General features: G+C 41.6%; 1 protein-coding gene across 6 annotated transcripts in view; it reads left to right on the top strand.

Annotated features, from left to right (window-relative positions):
* PEAK1 (pseudopodium enriched atypical kinase 1) overlaps window positions 1-22,020 on the top strand; it is a 159,162-nt gene that overhangs the window by 90,239 nt on the left and 46,903 nt on the right. For 5 of the 6 annotated variants that reach the window (XM_070429781.1, XM_070429802.1, XM_070429763.1 and 2 more), the window contains exon 3: window positions 5,919-6,103. The exons of the other annotated variant lie outside the window; for it this stretch is intronic. In XM_070429781.1, the coding sequence (XP_070285882.1) occupies window positions 5,919-6,103 (185 nt within the window). The remainder of the gene's footprint in view (window positions 1-5,918; window positions 6,104-22,020) is intronic. 6 annotated transcript variants of the gene reach the window in all.

Raw genomic sequence — 22,020 nt, 5'->3', positions numbered from 1 at the left:
CTTTGCTGGTTTCTTGTTTAGAGGATTTATTCAGTGGTGTCAATGGGGTATCAAAGTCCCCTACTATGACTGTATTGATGCCTCTCTCTTCTTGATATCTTCCAGTAGATTTTTTATGTATTTGAATGGTCCTATATTGGGTGCGTATATGTTTGCCAGAGTTATTTCTTCTTGTTGGATTGCTCCCTTTAGTATTATGAAGTGGCCTTCCTTGTCTCTTGTTTTGGCCTTCACTTTGAGGTCTATTTTGTCAGATATAAGTATTGCTACACCAGCTTTTTTTTTTTTTTTCATTTCCATTTGCCTGAAAAAAAATGTATCATCCATTCACTATCAGTTTGTGTGAGTCCTTTTTTCTGAGGGTGGGTCTCTTCTAGACAGTAAATATATGGGTCTTGTTTTTTTATCCTTTCAGCTACCCTGTGTCTTTTGTTTGGAGCCACATCCATTTATGTTTAAGGTTATTATTGATAGGTACTTGTTTTAATTTAATCTATTTATGTTTAAGGTTATTGTTGATAGATACTTGTTTGTGGCCGTTTTTATTCTTTATGCCTGTGTTTCTTCTTCCCTTTCTATTTGTTCTTTTTATAGCAGTCCTTTTAGCATTTCTTGCATTAGTGACTTGGTTGTAATAAACAATCTTAGCCTTTTCATGGCTGTGAAGCTCCCAAATTCACCTTCAATTTTGAATGATAGCCTTGCTGGGTATGTTATTCTTGGATTCAGTCCCTTGCTTTGTATATTTTATTTCATTGCCTTCTCACCTGATGTGTTTCTGTTGAGAAAACAGTTGATAGTCTAATGGGAGATACCTTGTAGGTTACTTTCTGTCTCTCTCTGGCAGCCTTTAAGATTCTTACTTTGTCGTTGATATTTGCCAATTTAATTATGATATTGCCTTGATGTCAGTCTTTTTGGGTTCATCTTGTTTGGGACTGTATGCTTTTTGGACTTGTGTGACTTTTTTTAAAAATTAAATCTTTATTGTTCAGATTATTACAGTTGTTCCTCTTTTTTCCCCTCACAGCTCCCCTCCACCCGGTTCCTGCTTCCCCCCCCCCCCCCGCCCTCACCATACCCCCACTGTCCTCATCCCTAGGTGCACGATTTTTTTCCAGTCTCTTCCCGCATCCCCCACACTCCTTTCCCCCTGAAAATTGTCAGTCCACTCCCTTTCTATGCCCCTAATTCTATTATAATCACCAGTTTATTCTGTTCATCAGATTATTTATTCACTTGATTTTTAGATTCACTTGTTGATAGATGTGTATTTATTGTTCATAATTTTTATCTTTACCTTTTTCTTTTTCTTCCTCTTCTTAAAGAATACCTTTCAGCATTTCATATAATACTGGTTTGGTGGTGATGAACCCCTTTAGCTTTTCCTTATATGTGAAGCTCTTTATCTGACCTTCAATTCTGAATGATAGCTTTGCTGGATAAAGTAATCTTGGTTGTAGGTTCTTGGCATTCATCAATTTGAATATTTCTTGCCACTCCCTTCTGGCCTGCAAAGTTTCTGTTGAGAAATCAGCTGACAGTCATATGGGTACTCCCTTGTAGGTAATTGACTGTCTTTCTCTTGCTGCTTTTCGGATTCTCTCTTTGTCTTTTGCTCTTGGCATTTTAATTATGATGTGTCTTGGTGTGGTCCTCTTTGGATTCCTTTTGTTTGGGGTTCTCTGTGCTTCCTGGACTTGTAAGTCTATTTCTTTCACCAGGTAGGGGAAGTTTTCTGTCATTATTTCCTCAAATAGGTTTTCAATATCTTGCTCTTTCTCTTCTTCTGGCACCCCTATAATTCGGATGTTGGTATGCTTGAAGCTGTCCCAGAGGTTCCTTACACTATCTTCGTATTTTTGGATTCTTTTTTCATTTTGCTTTTCCGGTTTCGTGTTTTTTTGCTTTTTTGTATTTCAAATCTTTGACTTGATTCTTGTGATCCTCTAGTCTGCTGTTGGAACTCTGCATAATATCCTTTATTTCAGTCAGTGTATGCTTAATTTCTAGTTGGTCCTTTTTCATAACCTCGAGGGTCTCACTAGATTTCTTAAAGGTCTCACTAAATTTATTGGCAGTTTCTAGAAAGTTCTTGAAAAACCTTAAAAGTGTGGTTTTGAACTCTATATCCAATTGTTTGCTTTCCTCCATTTCTGTCATTTGTGACCTGTTTCTTTGTCTCCTCATTTTTTATGCTTCCCTGTGTTGGTAGAGTGGCTTTGTGTGCTAGCTGTCCTATAGGGCCCAGTGGCTCAGCCTCCCCAATTACCTGAGGTGGACACTCTTGGTGCACCCGTTTGTGGGCTTTGTGCACAGTCTTGTTGTAGTTAAGTCTTGATTGTTGTAGGTATCACTGGGAGGAATTCACCTCCAGGTCAATTGGCTGTGAGAGTCAGCTGTGTCTACGGTGGGAGAACTTCTGTGCTGAAGACACCCTTATGAGGCAAGACTTGCTTCAGTGTGTCTTTGGTGCTTACTGAGTCTGCCCCCTGAGTGTGTCCTTTATGGATCTGAGGAGTTGTAATTGGATGGTCCCACTCTGACCACTGGGTACACTGGCTCTTGGATCTAAGGAGGTGCTAATTTAGCCTCTGCCTGAGGCTACCCAGCAGGAGCTATGAGGAGATCTGCAGATTCCCCTCCCTTGTTTGGGGTTTGGAGGTGCCAAAATGAGGCCCAGCTGTGAAACAATGCGAGCTGCTGTGGGTCCTTGGGCCTTCTCTTGGAAGTTCTGGGTCTGTCTGGCCCAGCTGCAGTTTGTTAGGTAATTTTCAGATTGCAAAAGGCCAGGGCAGGGGTCCTCAAACTTTTTAAACAGGGGGCCAGTTCACTGTCCCTCAGACCGTTGGAGGGTTAGACTATAGTTTAAAAAAAAACTATGAACAATTTCCTATGCACACTGCACATATCTTATTTTGAAGTAAAAAAACAAAACGGGAACAAATACAATATTTGTATTTGCATGTGGCCCGCGGGCCATAGTTTGAGGACCCCTGGGCCAGGGCATTCATATGCAAAAGGTTCTGCCACAACTTGGGTGGATCGGGGTCTCAGGGAATCAACAGGGCGGAGCAAGTTGCTATGGCTGATCCTCAGCCCTGCTCTAAGGGGCCCCGCGTCTCAGTGTCCCAGTAATCGTTGCAAACACCTTTGAGAGAAAGCCGCCCTCGAGTTCCCAGTTCTGCCCGCTGCCAGACAGTCCAGTTTCTCCCTGTATGAGTCTGGGTCCCCAGAGACTCACCCGGAACTGGAGTTCAGAGCAGTCAAGGGCTTGTGACTCCCTCCCGATTCAAAAAAACAGCCGCATCCTTGGTTGCCAGCCCTTGCCGTATGTGCCTCCGTACCTCTGCACTTCCGCACATCCTCTGAGTCTCACTGTGCTTTTCTCTTTCCTTCTAGTTATAGAATTTCCACTCAGCCAGCCTTCCTGTTGGTCTGGATGATGTCCGTTTTGTCTTTTAGTTGTATTTTTTAATTTGTTGTGGGAGGCAGCAATTTCCGGTGTTTACCTATGCCACCATCTTGGTTTCTCTCCTTGTGTGACTTTTTTCTTCCCCAAATCAGCGAAGTTTTCTGTTATTATTTCTTCAAACAGGTTTTCTATTCCTTGCTGTTTCCTCTAGTTCTGGCACTTCTATTATGCAGATGTTGTTTCATTTCATTTTGTCCCAAAGCCCCCTCCGGCTCTTTTCCTGCTTTTTAAGTGTTTTTTTTTTTCCAGTTGCTGCTGTGCTTGAGTCTTTTTTTTTCTTCCTTATCTTTTCAAAACCTCGTTTCTTGAACATCTCCCATCTTGAACAATTTGGTTCTCAACCAAGTTCACAGAAAGAAATGTCTCGGTTTTTTAACCAAAACTTCGGTTTTCTACCTGACAACCTCAGCGTGATAAAAAGTGTCTCTCTGTCAACAAAGTAGAGAATGCTTTTATTGCGATCAGCGGTGGGGCAGACAGGGGTAGGGGCTGCAGGAGGTTGGCCACCCAGCCCTGCCCCCTATTAAGGGGGGGGGGGTGCAATCAGGGCGGGCAGGCCGGGGGAGGCGCTTGCGTGGCTATCATGGTAGGGCTGGCTGATCGGGGTGGGGCTGGTGGTTGGGGCAAAGGAGGGGCATTTGGTCAGCCGCCCCACCCTTGATCAGGGTGGGAGAATCCAATCAGGGGCAGGCTGGCAGGGGGGAGTGGCTGTGACGTTGGCCGGCCGGCCCCATCCCCTGATCGGCTGGTTCACTGGCCACAGTGGGCGTTATGGCTGTTATGGTGGCTGGCTCTCTCTATATATATCTACACTAATAAAAGAGGAACATGCAAATTAACAATTACTCCGCCACTCTGCTACACCCACTAGCCAATCAGAGCAACTATGCAAATTAACCTATCAAAGATGGCGGTTAATTGCATACGCAGGCGTGGAGCAAATACTGAAGATGACTGAAGATGGCAGCGGCCACAGAGCTGGAGCAAGCAGGAGGCTTGGATTGCTCCCGGCGACAGAGGAAGCCAAGCTTCCTGCTGGCCCTGGACTCCGCCCAAGGAGTGGCTCGGGGCCTGGGTTGCCGGGGCGACCCAGGCTTCCAGCCCGCCCTGAGCTCCACTCAAGGAGGGGCTGGGGGCCTGGCTTCCAGCCCACCCTGGACTCCGCTCAAGGAGTGGCTGGGGCCTGGGCTCTGCTCAAGGAGTGGCTGGGGGTCTGGATCGCCAGGGGTGACCCAGGCTTCCAGCCACCCCTGGCCTCCACTCGAGGAGCTGGAAAAAAAAAGGAGGGGCTGTGAGCAGCCGGAGTGGAGAAGCCAAGTCTCGCTGCTGCGGCTGGACCACAATCCTGGATCCCGGGTCCCGGAGGAAGACTGGTGTCGGCAGCCAGGGGAAGGAAGGCCTATTGCGTGAATCTGTGCAGTGGGCCACTAGTGTGTGTGTGTGTGTGTGTGTGTGTGTGTGTGTGTTACATTAGGCATGCACTGTATATAAGAAAAGTTAAAACGGAATCATTTAGGGGTTTGGAATGGATTAATTCTATTTACATAATTTCTAATTGGAAGAAAGAATCCAGTTTTTGAACAAATCACTTCTCAAACAGTCTTTGGAAATTAATTAAGTTCGAGAAAGGAGGTTCCACTGTAGTCTAACTCAACTTTATTTCTGATTCTTTACTAAATACCTTAGTAAATACTTTAGTGTGCAGTAAATGCTATATACTAAATAGTAAAGTGTTTGATGTATATTTTAGTATTGTAGTACTATCATATAGTAAATATGCTCAATACTTGAGTATATTTGTCTTTAATCAATTAAGCATTCAACTCCCTCTACCACCACTGTAATTGCCACCTCCTACCTTTAAAAAAAATTATTGCAGTTCTTACCTGCTATTCTCCATCTTCCTTCTGAGACTATCATACCTCCTCTACCAAACTGAATGATCAATATCTATGAATCAAGATAAATAGAAGTATCAATCTGCATGAAGGACTGCCTTATATTCACACAAGCATGTTGTGGCTTATGACACATTGCTGGATTATTGGGCCAGTTATTTACATTTATGGCAAGTATATGCCTTCCATAAATCTAAATTTAAGAAGACCTTTATTTTTATTAATTTACTTTTTAGATATAGAGATATTCTTTATTTATTTATATTGTTATATTTATTTCATTATTGATAGTATTACAGATGTATCCCATTTCCTACTCCCTACGCCCACCCCCTACCCACCCCCCCAGGACTTATCACCCTATTGTCTGTGTCCATGGGCTATACATATAAGTTCTTTGGTTATCTGTCCTCATCCTCCCATCCCATATTGAGGTATGTCAGTCTGTTCCATCCCTCCACACTACAGGTCTTATTTTGTTGGTCAGTTCATTTTGTTAGCACAACCTTTAAATACCAGTGTGACAGTGGTCTGATTTATTTCAGTCATGTGAGCCATGAAGTGACAGAGGATTTTTCTCCTTGGGATCCAAGAACTGTTGTTGTGAAGCAAGATGGTGGAAGCTGCACACCAGCATTGCCCATACCTGAACTGGAAAGGGAAGAGGAAAAAGAAGACATTTCAGATCCTATAGACCTGAATCCTTGTAGTGCAATATATAGCAACTTAGGTAAGTGCAAATGCCATATAAGTAGTATTTAAGTAGTATTTAAAGTTAGCCAAATTATTTATTTCCCTGGAGAGATGGTTTATATTGCTTCATGGAGCAAAAGTTGGACAATCAAAATATACATTCTAACTCACATCATAAAAAGTCCTGCTGTTTACTTGGCAAGTATGAAACACCTGCTACTTTCTCTTCCAAATTACTGATTTGATCCTTTGCTTCATCTAATCTACTGTTGTACTCTTTTTTTTTATTGATTTCAGAGAGTAGGGAGAGATAGAAACATCAATGATGAGAGAATCATTGATCAATTGTCTCCTGCACAACCCCTACTGGGGATCGAACCTGGGACCCTTCAGTCCACAGGCCGATGCTGTATCCAGTAAGCCAAACCGGCTAGGGCTCTACTGTTGTACTCAACATTTCAGTTCTTATATTCTTAACTAGAGGCCCGGTGCACAAAAATTTGTGCATTTGGGGGGGTCCCTCAGCCCGGCCTGTGCCCTCTCACAGTCTGGGACCCCTGGGGGATGACCACCTGCTGGCTTAGGCCCACTCCCCGGGGGATTGGGCCTAAGCTGGCAGTCAGACATCCCTCTGGCAGCCCGGGAGCCCTTGGGAAATGTCCACTTGCCAGCGGGGAGCAGGCCTAAGCTGCAGTCGGACATCCTTAGCGCTGCTGAGGAGGCGGGAGAGGCTCCCACCACCACCGCTGTACTGGCAGCCGTCAGCCTGGTTTGTGGCTGAGCAGAGCTCCCCCTGTGGGAGCACACTGACCACCAGGGGGAAGCTCCTGCATTGAGCGTCTGCCCCCTGGTGGTCAGTGTGTGTCATAGTGACCAGTCATTCCCAGTCATTCTGCTGTTAGGGTCAATTTGCTTATTACCCTTTTATTATATAGGATAGAGGCCTGGTGCATGGGTGGGGGCCGGCTGGTTTGCCCTGAAGGGTGTCCCGGATCAGGGTGGGGGTCCCCCTAGGGTGCCTGGCCAGCCTGGGTGAGGGGCTGAGGACCGTTTTCAGGCTGGCCACACCTCCTTCAGGGAGGGGGGTCCTGCTGGGGTGCCTGGCCAGTCTGGGTGAGTGTCTGATGGCTGTTTGCAGCCTGGCCACAGCCCCTTCAGGGTGGGGGTCCCAGCGGGGGTGCCTGGCCAGCCTGGGTGAGGGGCTGATGGCTGTTTGTAGACTGGCCAAAGCCCCTTCAGGGTTGGGGTTCCTGCTGGGGTGCCTGGCCAGTCTGGGTAAGGGGCTAATGGCTGTTTGCAGGCTGGCCACGGCCCCCAGCAACCCAAGCTCCCAGTGGAGGCTGGCTGGAAGCAGGTATCTGGGATTTATTTATCTTCTATAATTGAAACTTTGTTGACTTGAGCGGAGGCCACAGCCGGCCAGGGCAGGAGGGAAGCTTGGCTTCCTCCATTGCTGGGGCACCCAAGCCTCCTGCTTGCTCCAGCTCCGTGGCTGCTGGCCGCCATCTTGGTTGGGTAAATTTGCATATAGTTGCTCTGATTGGCTGGTGGGCATGGCTTGGGGTGTAGTGGAGGTGCGGTCAATTTGCATGTTTCTCTTTTATTAGATTAGATTTCTGACTGGTTCTTTTTTATGATTTCTGTCTCTTTGTGTAAATTCTCACTGAGTTCATCAATATTTCCCCTGTGTTCCTTGAGCATCTTTTAAAATATATATATTTTTATTGATTTCAGAGAATTGAGAGAAAGAGAGAGAAATCAATGATGAGAGAGAATTATTGATCGGCTGCTTCCTGAACACCCCACACTGAGGATCGAGCTCCCAACCTGGGCATGTGCCCTGACTGGGAATTGAACCATGACTTCCTGGTTCATAGGTTGACACTCAACCACTAAGCCATGCCGGCCAGGCCCCTGAGCATCTTTACTCCCACTTTTTTTTTTTTATCTATGTATCTAATAGATTGCTTGCCACCATTTCATTTAGTTCTTTTTCTGGAGTTTTGTCCTCTTCTTTCATTTGGGACATTTCTTTGTCTTATTTTGGCTGCCTCCCTGTGTTTGTTTCTATGTATTAAGTAGATCTGCTATGTCTCCTAATCTTGGCATGGTGGCCTTATATAGTTAGTAGGTGTCCAATGGGGACCAGTGGCATAGTCTTCCTGGTCCAGTAGTGTGTGTTCCTTGTGTCATTGTGTGTGCCCGTCTGTTGTAGTTGAGCTTTGATTGCTCTTAGCATGTCAGTAGGTAGGATTGCCCCTCAGGCTCAATGGCTATGAGAACTGGTTGCAACTGCAGCAGATAAGCTTTTGTGCAAGTGCTAACCCCACAGAGCAGGGTTTATTTTAGTGCAGTCCAATGCCTTTTGATTCCACCCTTTGGGTATGGCATTTATGGAGCTCATTGGGTAGTGTTCTGGTGTGGTATAAAGCCAGCCAACAGGTGTGTTGGTTCTGGGGCCTTTTAGGTAGGGCTCAGGTACAGCCCCAGGTCAGTTGTTACCAGTGCCTGGCCTGAAACCACCTAATGGGAGCTACAAGTAATCCTGTGGTTGGTAGTCACCAGTGATGGGCTTGAAGACATCTGGGAGAGGCTATGCTGTGGGGTTACTTAGCATGAAAAACAGGGCACATCAAGGCCATGCACTGCTCATTTGGGGTTTGTGGACCTTTGAGAGATTTTAGAAAAGTCTGCAGCATGGGCCAAGCCCAGCCACTTAGGAGAAACAGCCTCTGAAAGAGTTTTGGGCCCTTGCCTGTGTTAGGTAGGGCAAGGCCTAAGGGAGTCATCAGAGTGGGATACCTGAGGTTAGCCATTTAATGGAGATCTTAGATTTGGTGCCCACCTGCATATGCAGGCTGGGCCGGTGTGGGCTTAACAAAGGAATAATGGTGCCTGCCAAGCCTTCAGTCCTATAGAGAGGTGACTGTTCAACCCTCACCCTGAAGCCAGATAATTCAGTTCCTCCCTTGGTACTTTTGGAGTGCTGTCCCTTTACTGAAGCTAAGGGCGAGTGTTCATGAGTGAGTCTGTGCTCAGGCCCTTTAAGAGGATGCCTGGGTCGATAGCAGTCCCCCTTCTCATCTGGACAGTCTCCGCTGATTTTTACAGCCAGATGTTTTGGGGACTCCTGTTCCTGGCACTGGTGCTCCAGGCTGGGGAATCTGGTATGGGGCTGGGACCACCAGGCAAGATATCCCTTCCAATTTTTCACCACTGCAAATAGGTGTGGGATCAGCCTGTTTTGCATTGCTACCCCTCCTACCAGTCTTGCTGAGGTTTCTTCTTTATATCTTTAGTCATAGGAGTTCTGTTTAGCTCCTCTTCAGGTGGTTCTCAAGGGTGGTTGTTCTATACGTTGTAATATTGATGTGGTCCTGGGAGGAATGAACACAGCGTTTCCTTAGTCTGCTACTTTGACTGGAAGTGCCTAGATGTATATTTTAGAATATCCACTCTGCAGGCTGCCATGTGAGGATGGATTAGAGATGAAGTATTTGGTAATAGGTAATATGAGGCTTAATTCAGGGGGTTCCTAATGACGGAATCATATAAGTCATGCCTCAGTTTTCTTTTTGCGCATCCACATTTCTCGTCTTATTTATCTGGAGTATCACCTACTAACTTCAAACTCTGAAAGAAAACACCTGGAATTCTTCTGTCTCCTGCATGGCCTTTGGCAGTGTACTGATTGTCAGTGTTAAATTTTAAGGGATGGATATACTTTAAAAAAATGTCATTACATTGCTGGCCTTGATGTTGGAATAATATCATTATAAATAGCAGTTTTAAAACAATCATTTTGAAGAATATATTACTATTTGTTCGTTTTTTCAATAAATAATTATTGAGGAACTTCTGTGGGCCAGACATTATCCTAATGTAAAGTTAATTATTTGAACCAATGATTAAAGAATTGCACATTTTTAGATTATCTGGGTGTTAAAAAACACACAACTGAGATTGATAGCTTTTGTTATAATTTCTAAAAAATGTAATTATTTCTATTTAAAAAGAAGCCATAATCCTCATAGCTGCATTCACATTTAAAAATAGTTTTCCAGCCCTAACCGGTTTGGCTCAGTGGATAGAGCGTCAGCCTGCGGACTCAAGGGTCCCAGGTTCGATTCCGGTCAAGGGCATGTACCTTGGTTGCGGGCACATCCCCAGTAGGAGGTGTGCAGGAGGCAGCTGATCGATGTTTTTAACTCTATCCCTCCCTTCCTCTCTATAAAAAGTCAATAAAATATATTTTTAAAAAAATAAAAATAGTTTTCCATATGCTGAAATTTGTTGGCAGAGTGCAGTATTCAAATTACACAGATAACCTATCCCAAATAAATAATGTCTGTTCTTAGAGAGGTTTTCACTAATGAGATCTTACAAACACTGAGTTTGTCAGCTGCTACACCATTGACATTCTTTAAAGTAGTCTGTGTATCTCTTTATTTGAAGTTAAGCTCAAAGTGGTTTTTGGAGCTCACTTTTGTTTTAGTATTTGGCATGGAGTAATAAGTAATAATGTCCAGGTAGATTAGGACCCGTCCTTCCAAGCTGCTGATGCCTGCTGCCAGGAGATGATAAAGTGAGTGTTAGGTTAAGCTAGGGAGAGCCTACTCACTTGAAAAGGCTCGTGCACAGTGGTAGTGTAAGGCATCTATATTTAAAAACTCCAGTATTATTTCCCATTCAAGATGATCATCTCTTTTTTTGTTCTCTCTTTTCCTATTCTCATTTATATTACTTGTCCCCAACCCTGGGGAAAAAATAGGGATGAATATTGAAATTGCAATTTAAAAAGAAAGATATATTCCATTTGTTTTGGCTGTAATACTTTCATCCAGCAAACATTTTTCTTTTTTTAAATCCTCACCTGAGGATATGTCCCTGTCCCTCTCCCCCGCCCCTTCCCTCTCTTTCTAAAAATCAATAAACAATTTTAAAAAAGATTTTTTAAAGATCATTCTGGATACCTATGGGATGATTGGAGTCAGAAAGACTGACCAAGAGCTCATGATATCCCTGTCTTATTGGAATAAAGAGCTAATTGTACACAGTAGCATACTGCTCTTGTTTAAACGGGTCAATCCCTAGCACCGTAAGATTGTAATGACTGTCAGGTCTTAAAGCAAATATTTGCTGTGACGTGTGTCTTCAGTGATAGTATCTTTCATTAGTTCTCTATGATATAGTTATTATTGTGAGTTTTTCAATATGTAATCATTTTTAAAATATTTATCTTTAAAAATAATATTTTTCTTATCTTTTTCTTTTACAGTCTTGTAAGTTTTAAGAGCCCCATATTTATTATTTTCCTTCTGAGGTGTTTTAGACACTCTCTTCTTTGAAGTAGTCATTAAATTATTCCCTTTTAGTCCAATTTTCATCATTCACTTTTCAGAACATGATATAGGGCCTTATCTCTAAGTCCAGAGACATTTTTAAGCAGGGAGAAAGTAAAGAGATAGGATATGAATGCTCAAAAAGAGAAGAAAGTAAGTAAGGTTTAAATGTTTGTCCCAAATAACTTTTTTAGTCTATAGTAAGGCAAATTTAGAACACAGTCTATTTTTTCCTTTTTAGAGAGCTGGTATGCCACAGAGTATGAGATGTTATAACAGGCCTGCTGAAAGTTGAGTTTGAGAGGAAGGTACAGGATTAAAAGTTTAAAATGAAACAGCTAAGAAACAGAGTTTTTAAAACATTAACCCAGATAATTGAAATTTAGTTAAGAGAACACATCTTTCTTTTTTTTTAATATGTATTATTGATTTTAGAGAGGAAGGCGGGGAGAGAGAGACAGAAACATCAATGATGAGAGAGAATCATTGATTGGCTGAGTCCTGCATGCTCCCCACTGGGGAATGAGCCCGCAAACCAGGCATATGCCCTTGGCCGGAATTGAACCTGGGACCCTTCAGTCCGCAGGCCAACACTCTATCCATTGGCCAAATCAGCCAGGGCAAGAGAACACATCTTTCTTGGAGGAAAAAAATAAATAAAAGCACAAAACACTTTTTTTTTTTTCAGTTGATCAGCAGCCTAGCCAGGATCTCCAGCCAAGTTCTGTTCTTTTTTTTCTTTATTGTTTTATTGCTTAAAGTATTACAAAGGGTATTACATATGTCTCCTTTTTCCCCTCGCCCTTGACAATCTCCTGGCCTCCCCTAACCCCAGTGTCTTATGTCCATTGGTTATGCTTATATGCATGCATATAAGTCCTTCGGTTGATCTCTTACCCTCGCTTAGGCTCTCCTCCCACCCCTCAACCCTCCCCGGCTTTCCCACTGTAGTTTGACAGTCTGTTTGAGGCAGCTCTGCCCCTGTATCTATTTTTGTTCATAAGTTTATAATGGTCTTTATTATCCATGAATGAGTGAGATCATGTGGTATTTTTCTTTCATTGACTGGCTTATTTTACTTAGCATAATGCTCTCCAGTTCCATCCATGCTGTTGCAAATGGTAAGAGTTCCTTCTTTTTTACAGCAGCATAGTATTCCATCGTGTAGATGTACCACAGTTTTCTAATCCATTCACCTACTGATGGGCACTTAGGCTGTTTCCAGATCTTAGCAATGGTGAATTGTGCTGCTATGAACATAGGGGTGCATAGATCCTTTCTGATTGGTGTTTCTGGTTTCTTGGGATATATTCCTAGAAGTGGGATCACAGGGTCAAATGGGAGTTCCATTTTTAGTTTTTTGAGGAAACTCCATACTGTCTTCCATAGTGGCTGCACCAGTCTGCATTCCCACCAGCAGTGCACGAGGGTTCCTTTTTCTCCACATCTTCGCCAGCACTTGTCGTTTGTTGATTTGTTGATGATAGCCATTCTGTCAGGTGAGAGATGGTACCTCATTGTTGTTTTGATTTGCATCTCTCAGATGATTAGTAACTTTGAGCATGTTTTCATATGTCTCTTGGCTTTCTGAATGTCCTCTTTTGAAAGGTCTCTATTTAGATCCTTTGCCCATTTTTTGATTGGATTGTTTATCTTCCTTTTGTTAAGTTGTATGAGTTCCCTATAAATTTTGGAGATTAGGCCCTTATCAGATATGACATTGGCAAATATGTTTTCCCACACAGTGGGCTTTCTTGTTGTTTTGTTGATGGTTTCTTTTGCTGTGCAGAAGCTTTTTATTTTGATGTAGTCCCATTTGTTCATTTTCTCTTTAGTTTCAAGTGCCCTAGGAGTTGTATCGGAGAAGAAGTTGCTTCGGCATATGTCTGAGATTTTGTTGCCTTTGGATTCTTCTAGTATTTTTATGGTTTCCCGTAGTATATTTAAGTCCTTTATCCATTTTGAGTTTATTTTTGTGTATGGTGTAAGTTGGTGGTCTAGTTTCATTTTCTTGCATGTATCTGTCCAATTTTCCCAACACCATTTATTGAAGAAACTATCTAGATTCCACTGTATGTTCATGCCTCCTTTGTCAAATATTAATTGAGCATATCGGTTCGGGCCAATTTCTGGGCTCTCTATTTTCTATTCCATTGATCTATATGTCTGTTCTTGTGCCAGTACCAGGCAGTTTTGAGAACAGTGGCTTTGTAATACAATTTGATATCTGGTATTGAGATCCCACCTACTTTGTTCTTTCTCAGGATCGCTGCAGCTAGTCGGGGTCTTTTTTTTATCCCAGATGAATTTTTGGAGAGTTCGTTCTAGATCTGTGAAATATGCCGTTGGTATTTTTTAATGGGAAGTGCGTTGAATTTATAGATTGTTTTGTGTAGTATGGACATTTTAATGATGTTGACTCTACCAATCCGTGAATATGGTATGTTCTTCCATCTGTTTATGTCTTCTTCTATCTCTTTTTTCAACGTCCTGTAGTTTTCTGAGTAGAGGTCTTTTGCCTCTTTAGTTAAGTTTATTCCTAGGTAGCTTAATTTTTTGGGTGCGATGGTAAATGGGATTGCTTTTTTAGTGTCTCTTTCTGCAAGTTCACTATTGGTGTATAGAAATGCCTTAGATTTCTTGGGGTTAATTTTGTATCCTGCTACATTGCCAAATTCATGTATTAAGTCTAGTATTTTTCTGATGGAGTCTTTAGGATTCTGTATGTATAATATCATGTCGTTTGCAAATAAGGACAGTTTTACTTCCTCTTTTCCAATTTGGATGCCTTTTATTTCTTCTTCTTGTCTAATTGCAATAGCTAATACTTCCAGTACTATGTTGAATAGGAGTGGTGAGAGTAGGCATCCCTGTCTTGTTCCTGTTCTTAGGGGAAATGGTGTTAGTTTTTGTCCATTGAGTATGATGTTGACTGTGGGCTCGTCATATATGGCTTTTATTATGTTGAGTTATGTTCCTTCTATTCCCACCTTGCTGAGAGTTTTTATCAAAAATAGGTGTTGGATTTTGTCAAACGCTTTTTCTGCATCAATTGATATGACCATGTGTTTTTTTTCTTTCAATTTGTTTATGTGGTGTATCACGTTTATTGATTTTCGGATATTGTACCATCCTTGCATCCCTGGGATAAATCTTACTTGGTCATGGTGTATGATCTTTCTGATGTACTGCTGTATCCGATTTGCTAAGATTTTGTTGAGGATTTTGGCATCTATGTTCATGAGGGATATTGACCTGTAATTCTCTTTCATTGTGTTGTCTTTACCTGGTTTTGGTATTAGGGTGATGCTGGCTTCATAGAATGAGCTTGGAAGTGTTCCTTCCTGTGGAATTTTTTGTAGTAGTCTGAAGAGGATAGGTTTTAGTTCTTCCTGGAATGTTTGGTAAAACTCCCCTGTGAAGCCGTCTGGTTCTGGGCTTTTGTTTGCTGGAAGCTTTTTGATGACTGCTTCAATTTCTTCCATAGTTATTGGTCTATTGAGATTTTTAGATTCTTCCTGGTTGAGTTTTGGAATGTTGTATTTTTCTAGGAATTTGTCCATTTCCTCCAGGTTGTCTAGTTTGTTGGAGTAGAGTTGTCCATAGTATTTTTTAACAATCATTTGTATTTCTGTGGGGTCTGTTGTTATTTCGCCTCTATCATTTCTTATTTTGTTTATTTGGGTCCTCTCTCTTTGCTTCTTGGTGAGCCTGGCTAGAGGTTTGTCAATCTTGTCTATCCTTTCAAAGAACCAGCTCTTGGTTTCATTAATTTTCTGTATTGTTTTTTTGGTCTCTATGTCATTTATTTCTGCTCTAATCTTTATTATATCCTTCCCTCTGCTCACTCTGGGGTTTTCAGTTGCTCTCTTTCTAATTCTTTGAGATGTAGAGTTAGAACGTTTACTACCATTTTTTCTTGTTTTTTGAGATAGGCCTTTCGAGCTATAAACTTCCCTCTCAGGATTGCTTTCATTGTGTCCCATAGGTTTTGGATTGTTGTGTTTTCATTGTCATTAGTTTCCAGGATTTTTTAATTTCTTCTTTGATTTCATTGGTTACCCAATCAATATTTAATAACATGCTATTCAGCTTCCAAGTGTTTCAGTATTTTGGGTTGTTTTTATTGTAGTTTATTTCTAATATTATGCCATTGTGGTCTGAGAAGATGGTTGGTATGATTTCAATCTTATTGAAATTGGGGAGACTTTGTTTGTGACCCAATATGTGGTCTATTTTTTTAATATGTCTTATGAGCACTTGAGTAGAATGTATATTCCGTGGCTTTGGGGTGAAGTGTTCTGAAGATGGCAGTTAAGTCCATCTGATCTAGTGAGTCATTTAGGATTGCTGTTTCTTTTCTGATTGTTTGTCTAGAGGATTTATCTAGTGATGTCAGTGGTGTATTAAAGTCCCCTACTATGATTGTATTGTTGTCGATCTCTCTTTGATATCTTCCAGGAGTTTTTTTATGTATTTGGGTGCTTCTGCATTGGGTGCATATATGTTTATCAGGGTTATATCTTCTTGTTGTATTGATCCCTTTAGTATTATGAAGTGGCCTTCCTTATCTCTTGTTATGGCCTCCACTTTGAGGTCTATTTTGTCCGATATAAGTATTGCTACCCCAGCTTTCTTTTCATTTCCATTTGCCTGAAAGATATGTTTCCATCCATTCACTTTCAGTCTGTGTGAGTCCCTTCTTCTGAGGTGGGTCTCTTGTAGACAGCAAATGTATGGGTCATGTTTTTTTTTTTCCATTCAGCCACTCGATGTCTTTTGGTTGGAGCATTTAGTCCGTTTATGTTTAACGTTATTATTGAAAGTACTTGTTTGTAGCCATTTCTTTTTTTGTGTGGCTGTTTTCTTTCTGAGCTTTTTATTTCTTCTTTTTACACCAGTCCCTTTAGCATTTCTTGCATTGCTGGCTTGGTGGTGATAAACTCCCTTAGCCTTTTTTGTCTGTGAAGCTTCTTATTTCCCCTTCAATTTTGAATGATAGCCTTGCTGGATAGAGTATTCTTGGATTCAGTCCTTTGCTTTGCATCACTTTGTAAATTTCTGTCCATTCTTTTCTGGCCTGGTGTGTTTCTGTTGAGAAATCATTTGATAATCTAATGGGAGATCCCTTGTATATAACTTTCCGTCTCTCTCTTGCAGCCTTTATGATTCTCTCTTTGTCCTGAACATTTGCCATGGTAATTATGATGTGTCTTGGTGTGGGTCTTTTCGGGTTCACCTTGTTTGGGACTCTCTGGGCTTGTGTGACTTTTTTCTTCCCCACCTCAGGAAAGTTTTCTGATATTATTTCTTCATATAGGTTTTCTAAGTCTTGTTCCTCTTTCTGTTGTTCTGGCAGCCCTATTATTCGTATGTTGTTTCATTTCATGTTGTCCCATAGCTCCCTTAGGCTCTCCTTCTGTCTTTTAATTTTTTTTCTCCAATCGCTGTTCAGTTTGTGTGTGTTTTGTTTCCCTGTCTTCTAATTCGCTAATTCGGTTCTCCGCTTCTCCTAGTCTACTGTTGAAACTGTCCATGGTGTTTTTTATTGCAGCTATATCACTCTTCATTTCTTCTTGGTTCTTACATAATCTATTGATTTTTTTCATCTGTTTCTTCTTGCTTCTTGCATAAGTTGTTGATTTTTTCCTCCATCCGGCTTATGCATTCTAGGACCCTTAATCTGAATTCTTTTTCTGTCATGCTTCATGCCTCGGTTTCACTTAGCTGCTTTTCTGGCGAGTCCTCCTTTTCTTTCCTTTGGGGGTTTCTTTGTCTACCCATGTTTGATCTCACCGACATATCTAGATGTTGAGTCGTTCAGTGGCTGCTCCCTGGGTGGCAGTGGCTCCTCGGGCTGTGGTTGCTCCTCGGGCGGTTGTGGTAGCAACCCCTGCTCAGTTGGCAGCAACTCCTGTGGTGGTTGCTGTTCACCTCTGTGGTGGCTCCTCTGGCTGGTGGGGGGAGGTTTCACACATAGCTGCTCACAAAACACTTTTAGACTTGGTAAAATGGCTTTACCTATTTGCAGGGACAATGCGATGCTCATGGTATCATTTGGAATGCAAAAGCTTCTGATTACCATGTAGAAATCTGCTTGGATCCCAGAAGATCATATCCTGCTGTTTGGAAAGAGAAGCCACCATTAACTGTCTTTATTTCCTTGCTACCTTAGCTCTCCATTTTCATTTTGGGATAATGACCAGTTCTGTTTTCTCTCGGTCAGTCTGGCAGCCATTTACTGCATATTTGCTGTGTATTTCATTCCACACTAGGTTCTGAAAGAATGTTAAAAAGCAAACAAACACATACACGTTTTAGGTTAAAAATGCTATAATAGAATAAAACGTGTTAAGAGGAAGAAGTGATGGCTCGTAATTTGGAGTTGGGGAGTAGAGAGTAGAGAGGGCTTCAGTAGAGAAAGGGCCATTTGAGCTGGGCTAAGAAACTTTTACTAAGGCAGAGATGTAAAAATAAAAAATAGGGAGTATATTAAAAGAATAGGAAGCGTGTGATTTATGTGGGAGGGTTGATGAGAAATAGTGGTAGGTAAGACTGAAAGCCTTTACCAACTTGCTGAGGAGTTTGGACTTTATTCTGTAGGTGGTGGAAAGTGAATGATCAGACCTCTTCCACCTCTTCTGATATGCATTAAAGAGCTGCTGCTGGTGATAGACCTTAACCTTGTCTCACTTGCAAGTTCTGAGGTAATAAAAATAAAAGGATGCGTGGAATCCTTCATTCCTTTCATATTTTTAGTTCATTCTAATGTGGAGAAGTCGGTAGAAAATGGTACCACATAAAGGCTCTTCTAAGGTACACAGTGGAAGGAGGATGAATAGGTTCATATTTTTAGGCCTGTCTTCCTTCCTTCCTTCCTTCCTCCCTTCCTTTCTCCCTCCCTCTCTCCTTCCCTCCCTCCCTCCCTCCCTCCCTCCCTCCCTCCTTCCCTCCCTCCCTCCCTCCCTCCTTCCCTCCCTCCCTCCCTCCTCCCCTCCCTCCCTCCCTCCTCCCCTCCCTCCCTCTGTCTCTCCCCCTTTCAACCAGACCTTTGCTTGGTGTGCTAGGTATACAAATGAGAGAAAATCTTTGCCCTCAGTGAGCAAACCTGTAGGGAATTCAGACAGAGACAGTCAAGTGTTTAGTATTCACAGGATATATCCGAGGTTGGAGGAAGGAGAGGTCAATTTTGGGGACTGGAGTGAAAAACACTCCTCAGAGGCAGAACATTTTAAGATGAGAGGAGAGGGAAACCATTCCTGGAAGAGGGTCAACATGAACACAGACACAGAAGCATGAAGTAGACAAAAGTGCTGGAGAAACTGCAAACAGATTTTTAGCTCTGACTTTAAGATGCAAGGGAGAGTGCTACAAGAGAAAGAGACAACCAGGAATAGGTCATGAAAGGCTTGCAAAGAAAATTCTGTCTTTGTGATCAAGTTCAAATTCTCAAGGACATTTTAAAAATTGATTTTAGAAAGAGGGGATGTGTGTGTATGTGTGGGGAGGGAAGGATTTGTTGTTCCACTTATTTATGTATTCATTGGTTGATTCTTGTACAGTGCCCTGACTGAGGATCAAACCGGCAACTCTGGTATATCGGTAGGACACTCAAACCAACTGAGCTACCTAGCCAGGCCAAGGACAATTTTTATATTAGAAGAGTGTCATAATCAACTTTGGTGTTTGAAAACAAAAAATCTCTCTAATGACTAGTTTGGTGAAGGAAGCAAAACTGCAGATAGTGGTAACAGGAGATTGATACAGTAATCAGACAAAGGATGATAAGGAAGCACTGGTGCAGTTCTCACTGCTTCTAACCTTTATTTCATTTCATCTCTGAAAGGTCTAGGTCAGCTACTGGAAAATAAAGGTTTGTTACAAAGCATATTTCTGTCATCTTGTAAGTAAACTGTGGTTTTGACTTCTCACATAAGCTGTTTCAAAATAGGATTGAGGTGGCTCTGGGAGGGAGGGAGACCTCAGCATCACAGGAAGAGTTAAACCCTTAGATCCTTGGTAATGTACAGAGGAATGGGAAGATGTGACTGAAAAGTGAATTTATAGTAGTTTCTATGAATGGATTGTTGATTTTCTTTATTGAGATATAATCTATATACCATAAAATTTACCCATTTAGAGTGTGCAATTTACTGAGTTTTAGTATATTCACAGAATTTACAAACCATTACCAGTATCTAATTCTAGAACATTTCATCACCATAAACCGGAACTCTCCATTTTTGTTCTCCCCTTCCCCCAGCCCCTGACAACTACTAACCTACTCTCTGTCTCTGAATTTATATATTTCTGGACTTTGCATATAAGTGGAATCATATGATAAGTGGTCTTTTGTAACTGCCTTCTCTCACTTACATAATGTTTACAAGTTTCATACTAGCTGTAGCATGTATCAGTATTTCATTTCTTTTATGGTTGAATAATACTTGATTATATAACTATACTATAATTTGTTTATCCATTCATCAGTTGCTCTACATTTGGGTTGTTTCCACTTTGGGACTATTATGAATCATGTTGCTGTGAACATTTGTGTTTGCAGCTTTTCTCAACCTGTGGGTGGCGACCCCTTTGGCAGTCTAACGACCCTTTCACAGGGGTCGCCTAAGACCATCCTGCATATCAGATATTTACATTATTATTCATAACAGTAGCAACATTACAGTTATGAAGTAGCAACGAAAATAATTTTATGGTTGGGTCACAACATGAGGGACTGTATTTAAAAGGGCCAGAAGGTTGAGAACCACTGGTTTAAGGTTTACATTTCCACTAACAATGTATGAGGATATGAATTTCTCCATATCCTCTCCAACACTTGTCCATCTTTTTATAAGTACTTCAGTTGATGTTAAGGTGGGGGTTTCATGGTTTTGGTTTGCTTTTACCTAATGAGTAATGATGAGCAACTTTGTCATGTGCTTATTGGCCATCTGTATATCTTCTGTGGAGGAATGTCTATATAAATCCTTTACCCACTTTTAATGGATTATTTATTTATTTTTCTATTGTTTAAATTATTACATATGTCTCCTTTTTCCACGATTGATACCCCTCCCCTGCTACCCCTCAGGACAGGCCCCCACCGCCCCAGTATCCATGTCCATTGGTTATGCTAATATGCATGCATACAAGTCTTTTAGTTGATCTCTTATGCTGCCCCACCCCCTCCCCTGCCTTTTGTCTGAGGTTGGACAGTCTGATCAGTGTTTCTTAATCTCTGGATCTATTTTTGTTCATCAGTTTATGTTGTTCATTATATCCCACATATGAGTGAGATCATGCAATAATTATCTTTCTCCGACTAGCTTATTTCATTTACAGTAATGCTCTCCAGATCCATCTATGCTGTTGAAAATGGTAACAGTTCCTTCTTTTTACAGCAGCATGGTATTCCATTGTGTAGATGTACCACAGGTTTTTAATCCACTCACCTGCTGATGGGCACTTAGGCTGTTTCCAAATCTTAGCTATGGTGAATTGTGCTGCTATGAACATAGGGGTGCATACCATATGTCCTTTCTGATTGGTGTTTCTGCTTTCTTGGGAAATATTCCCAGAAGTGGGATTACTGGGTCGAATGAGAGTTCCATTTTTAATTTTTTGAGGAATCTCCATACTGTTTTCCCCTTTGGCTGTACCAGTCTGCATTCCCACCAGCAATGTGCCAGGGTTCCTTTTTTCTCCACATCCTTACTAGCCCTTGTCGTTTGTTGATTTGTTGATGATAGCCATTCTGACAGGTGTGAGATGGTACCTCATTGTCGTTTTAATTTGCATCTCTCAGATAATTAGTGACTTTGACCATGCTTTCATCTGTCTCTCCACCTTCTGTATGTCCTCTTTCAAAAAGTGTCTATTTAGGTTCCTTGCCCATTTTTTGATTTGGATTATTTACCTTCCTTTTGTTAAGTTGTATGAGTTCCCTGTAAATTTTGGAGATTAAACCCCTATCGGATATAGTAACATTGGCAAATATGTTCTCCCATGCAGTGGGCTTTCTTGTTGTTTTGTTGATGGTTTCTTTTGCTGTGCAGAAGCTTTTTATTTTGATGTAGTCCCATTTGTTTATTTTCTCCTTAGTTTCCATTGTCTTAGGAGCTGTATCAGAAAAGATATTGCTATGACATATGTCTGATATTTTGCTGCCTATGAAGTCTTTGAAGATTTTTATGGTTTCCCATCTTATGTTTAAGTCCTTTATCCATTTTTAGTTTATTTTTGTGTATGGTGTAAGTTGGTAGTCTAGTTTCATTTTTTGCATGTATCTGTCTAATTTTCCCAACGACCATTCAATAAAAGAGAATGTCTTGACTCCAATGTATGCTCTTGCCTCCTTTGTCAAATGTTAATTGAACACAATGGCTAAGGTCAACTTCTGGGTTCTCTGTTCTGTTCCATTGGTCTATATGTCTGTTCTTGTGCCAGTACCAGGCAGTTTTGAGAACAGTGGCATTGTAATATAGCTTGATAGCTGGTATTGAGATCCTTCCCACTTTGTTCTTCTTTCTCAGGATTGCCGTGGATATACAGGGTCTTTTCTTATTCCATATGAATTTTTGGGGAGTTTGTTCTAAGTCTGTGAAATGTG

Source organism: Myotis yumanensis, unplaced genomic scaffold, assembly GCF_028538775.1.
Source record: "Myotis yumanensis isolate MYYU_CA2020_CCGP unplaced genomic scaffold, mMyoYum1.0.hap1 SCAF_1, whole genome shotgun sequence".
Lineage (NCBI taxonomy): Eukaryota > Metazoa > Chordata > Mammalia > Chiroptera > Vespertilionidae > Myotis > Myotis yumanensis.
This window is presented reverse-complemented; position numbering and strand designations above follow the sequence as displayed.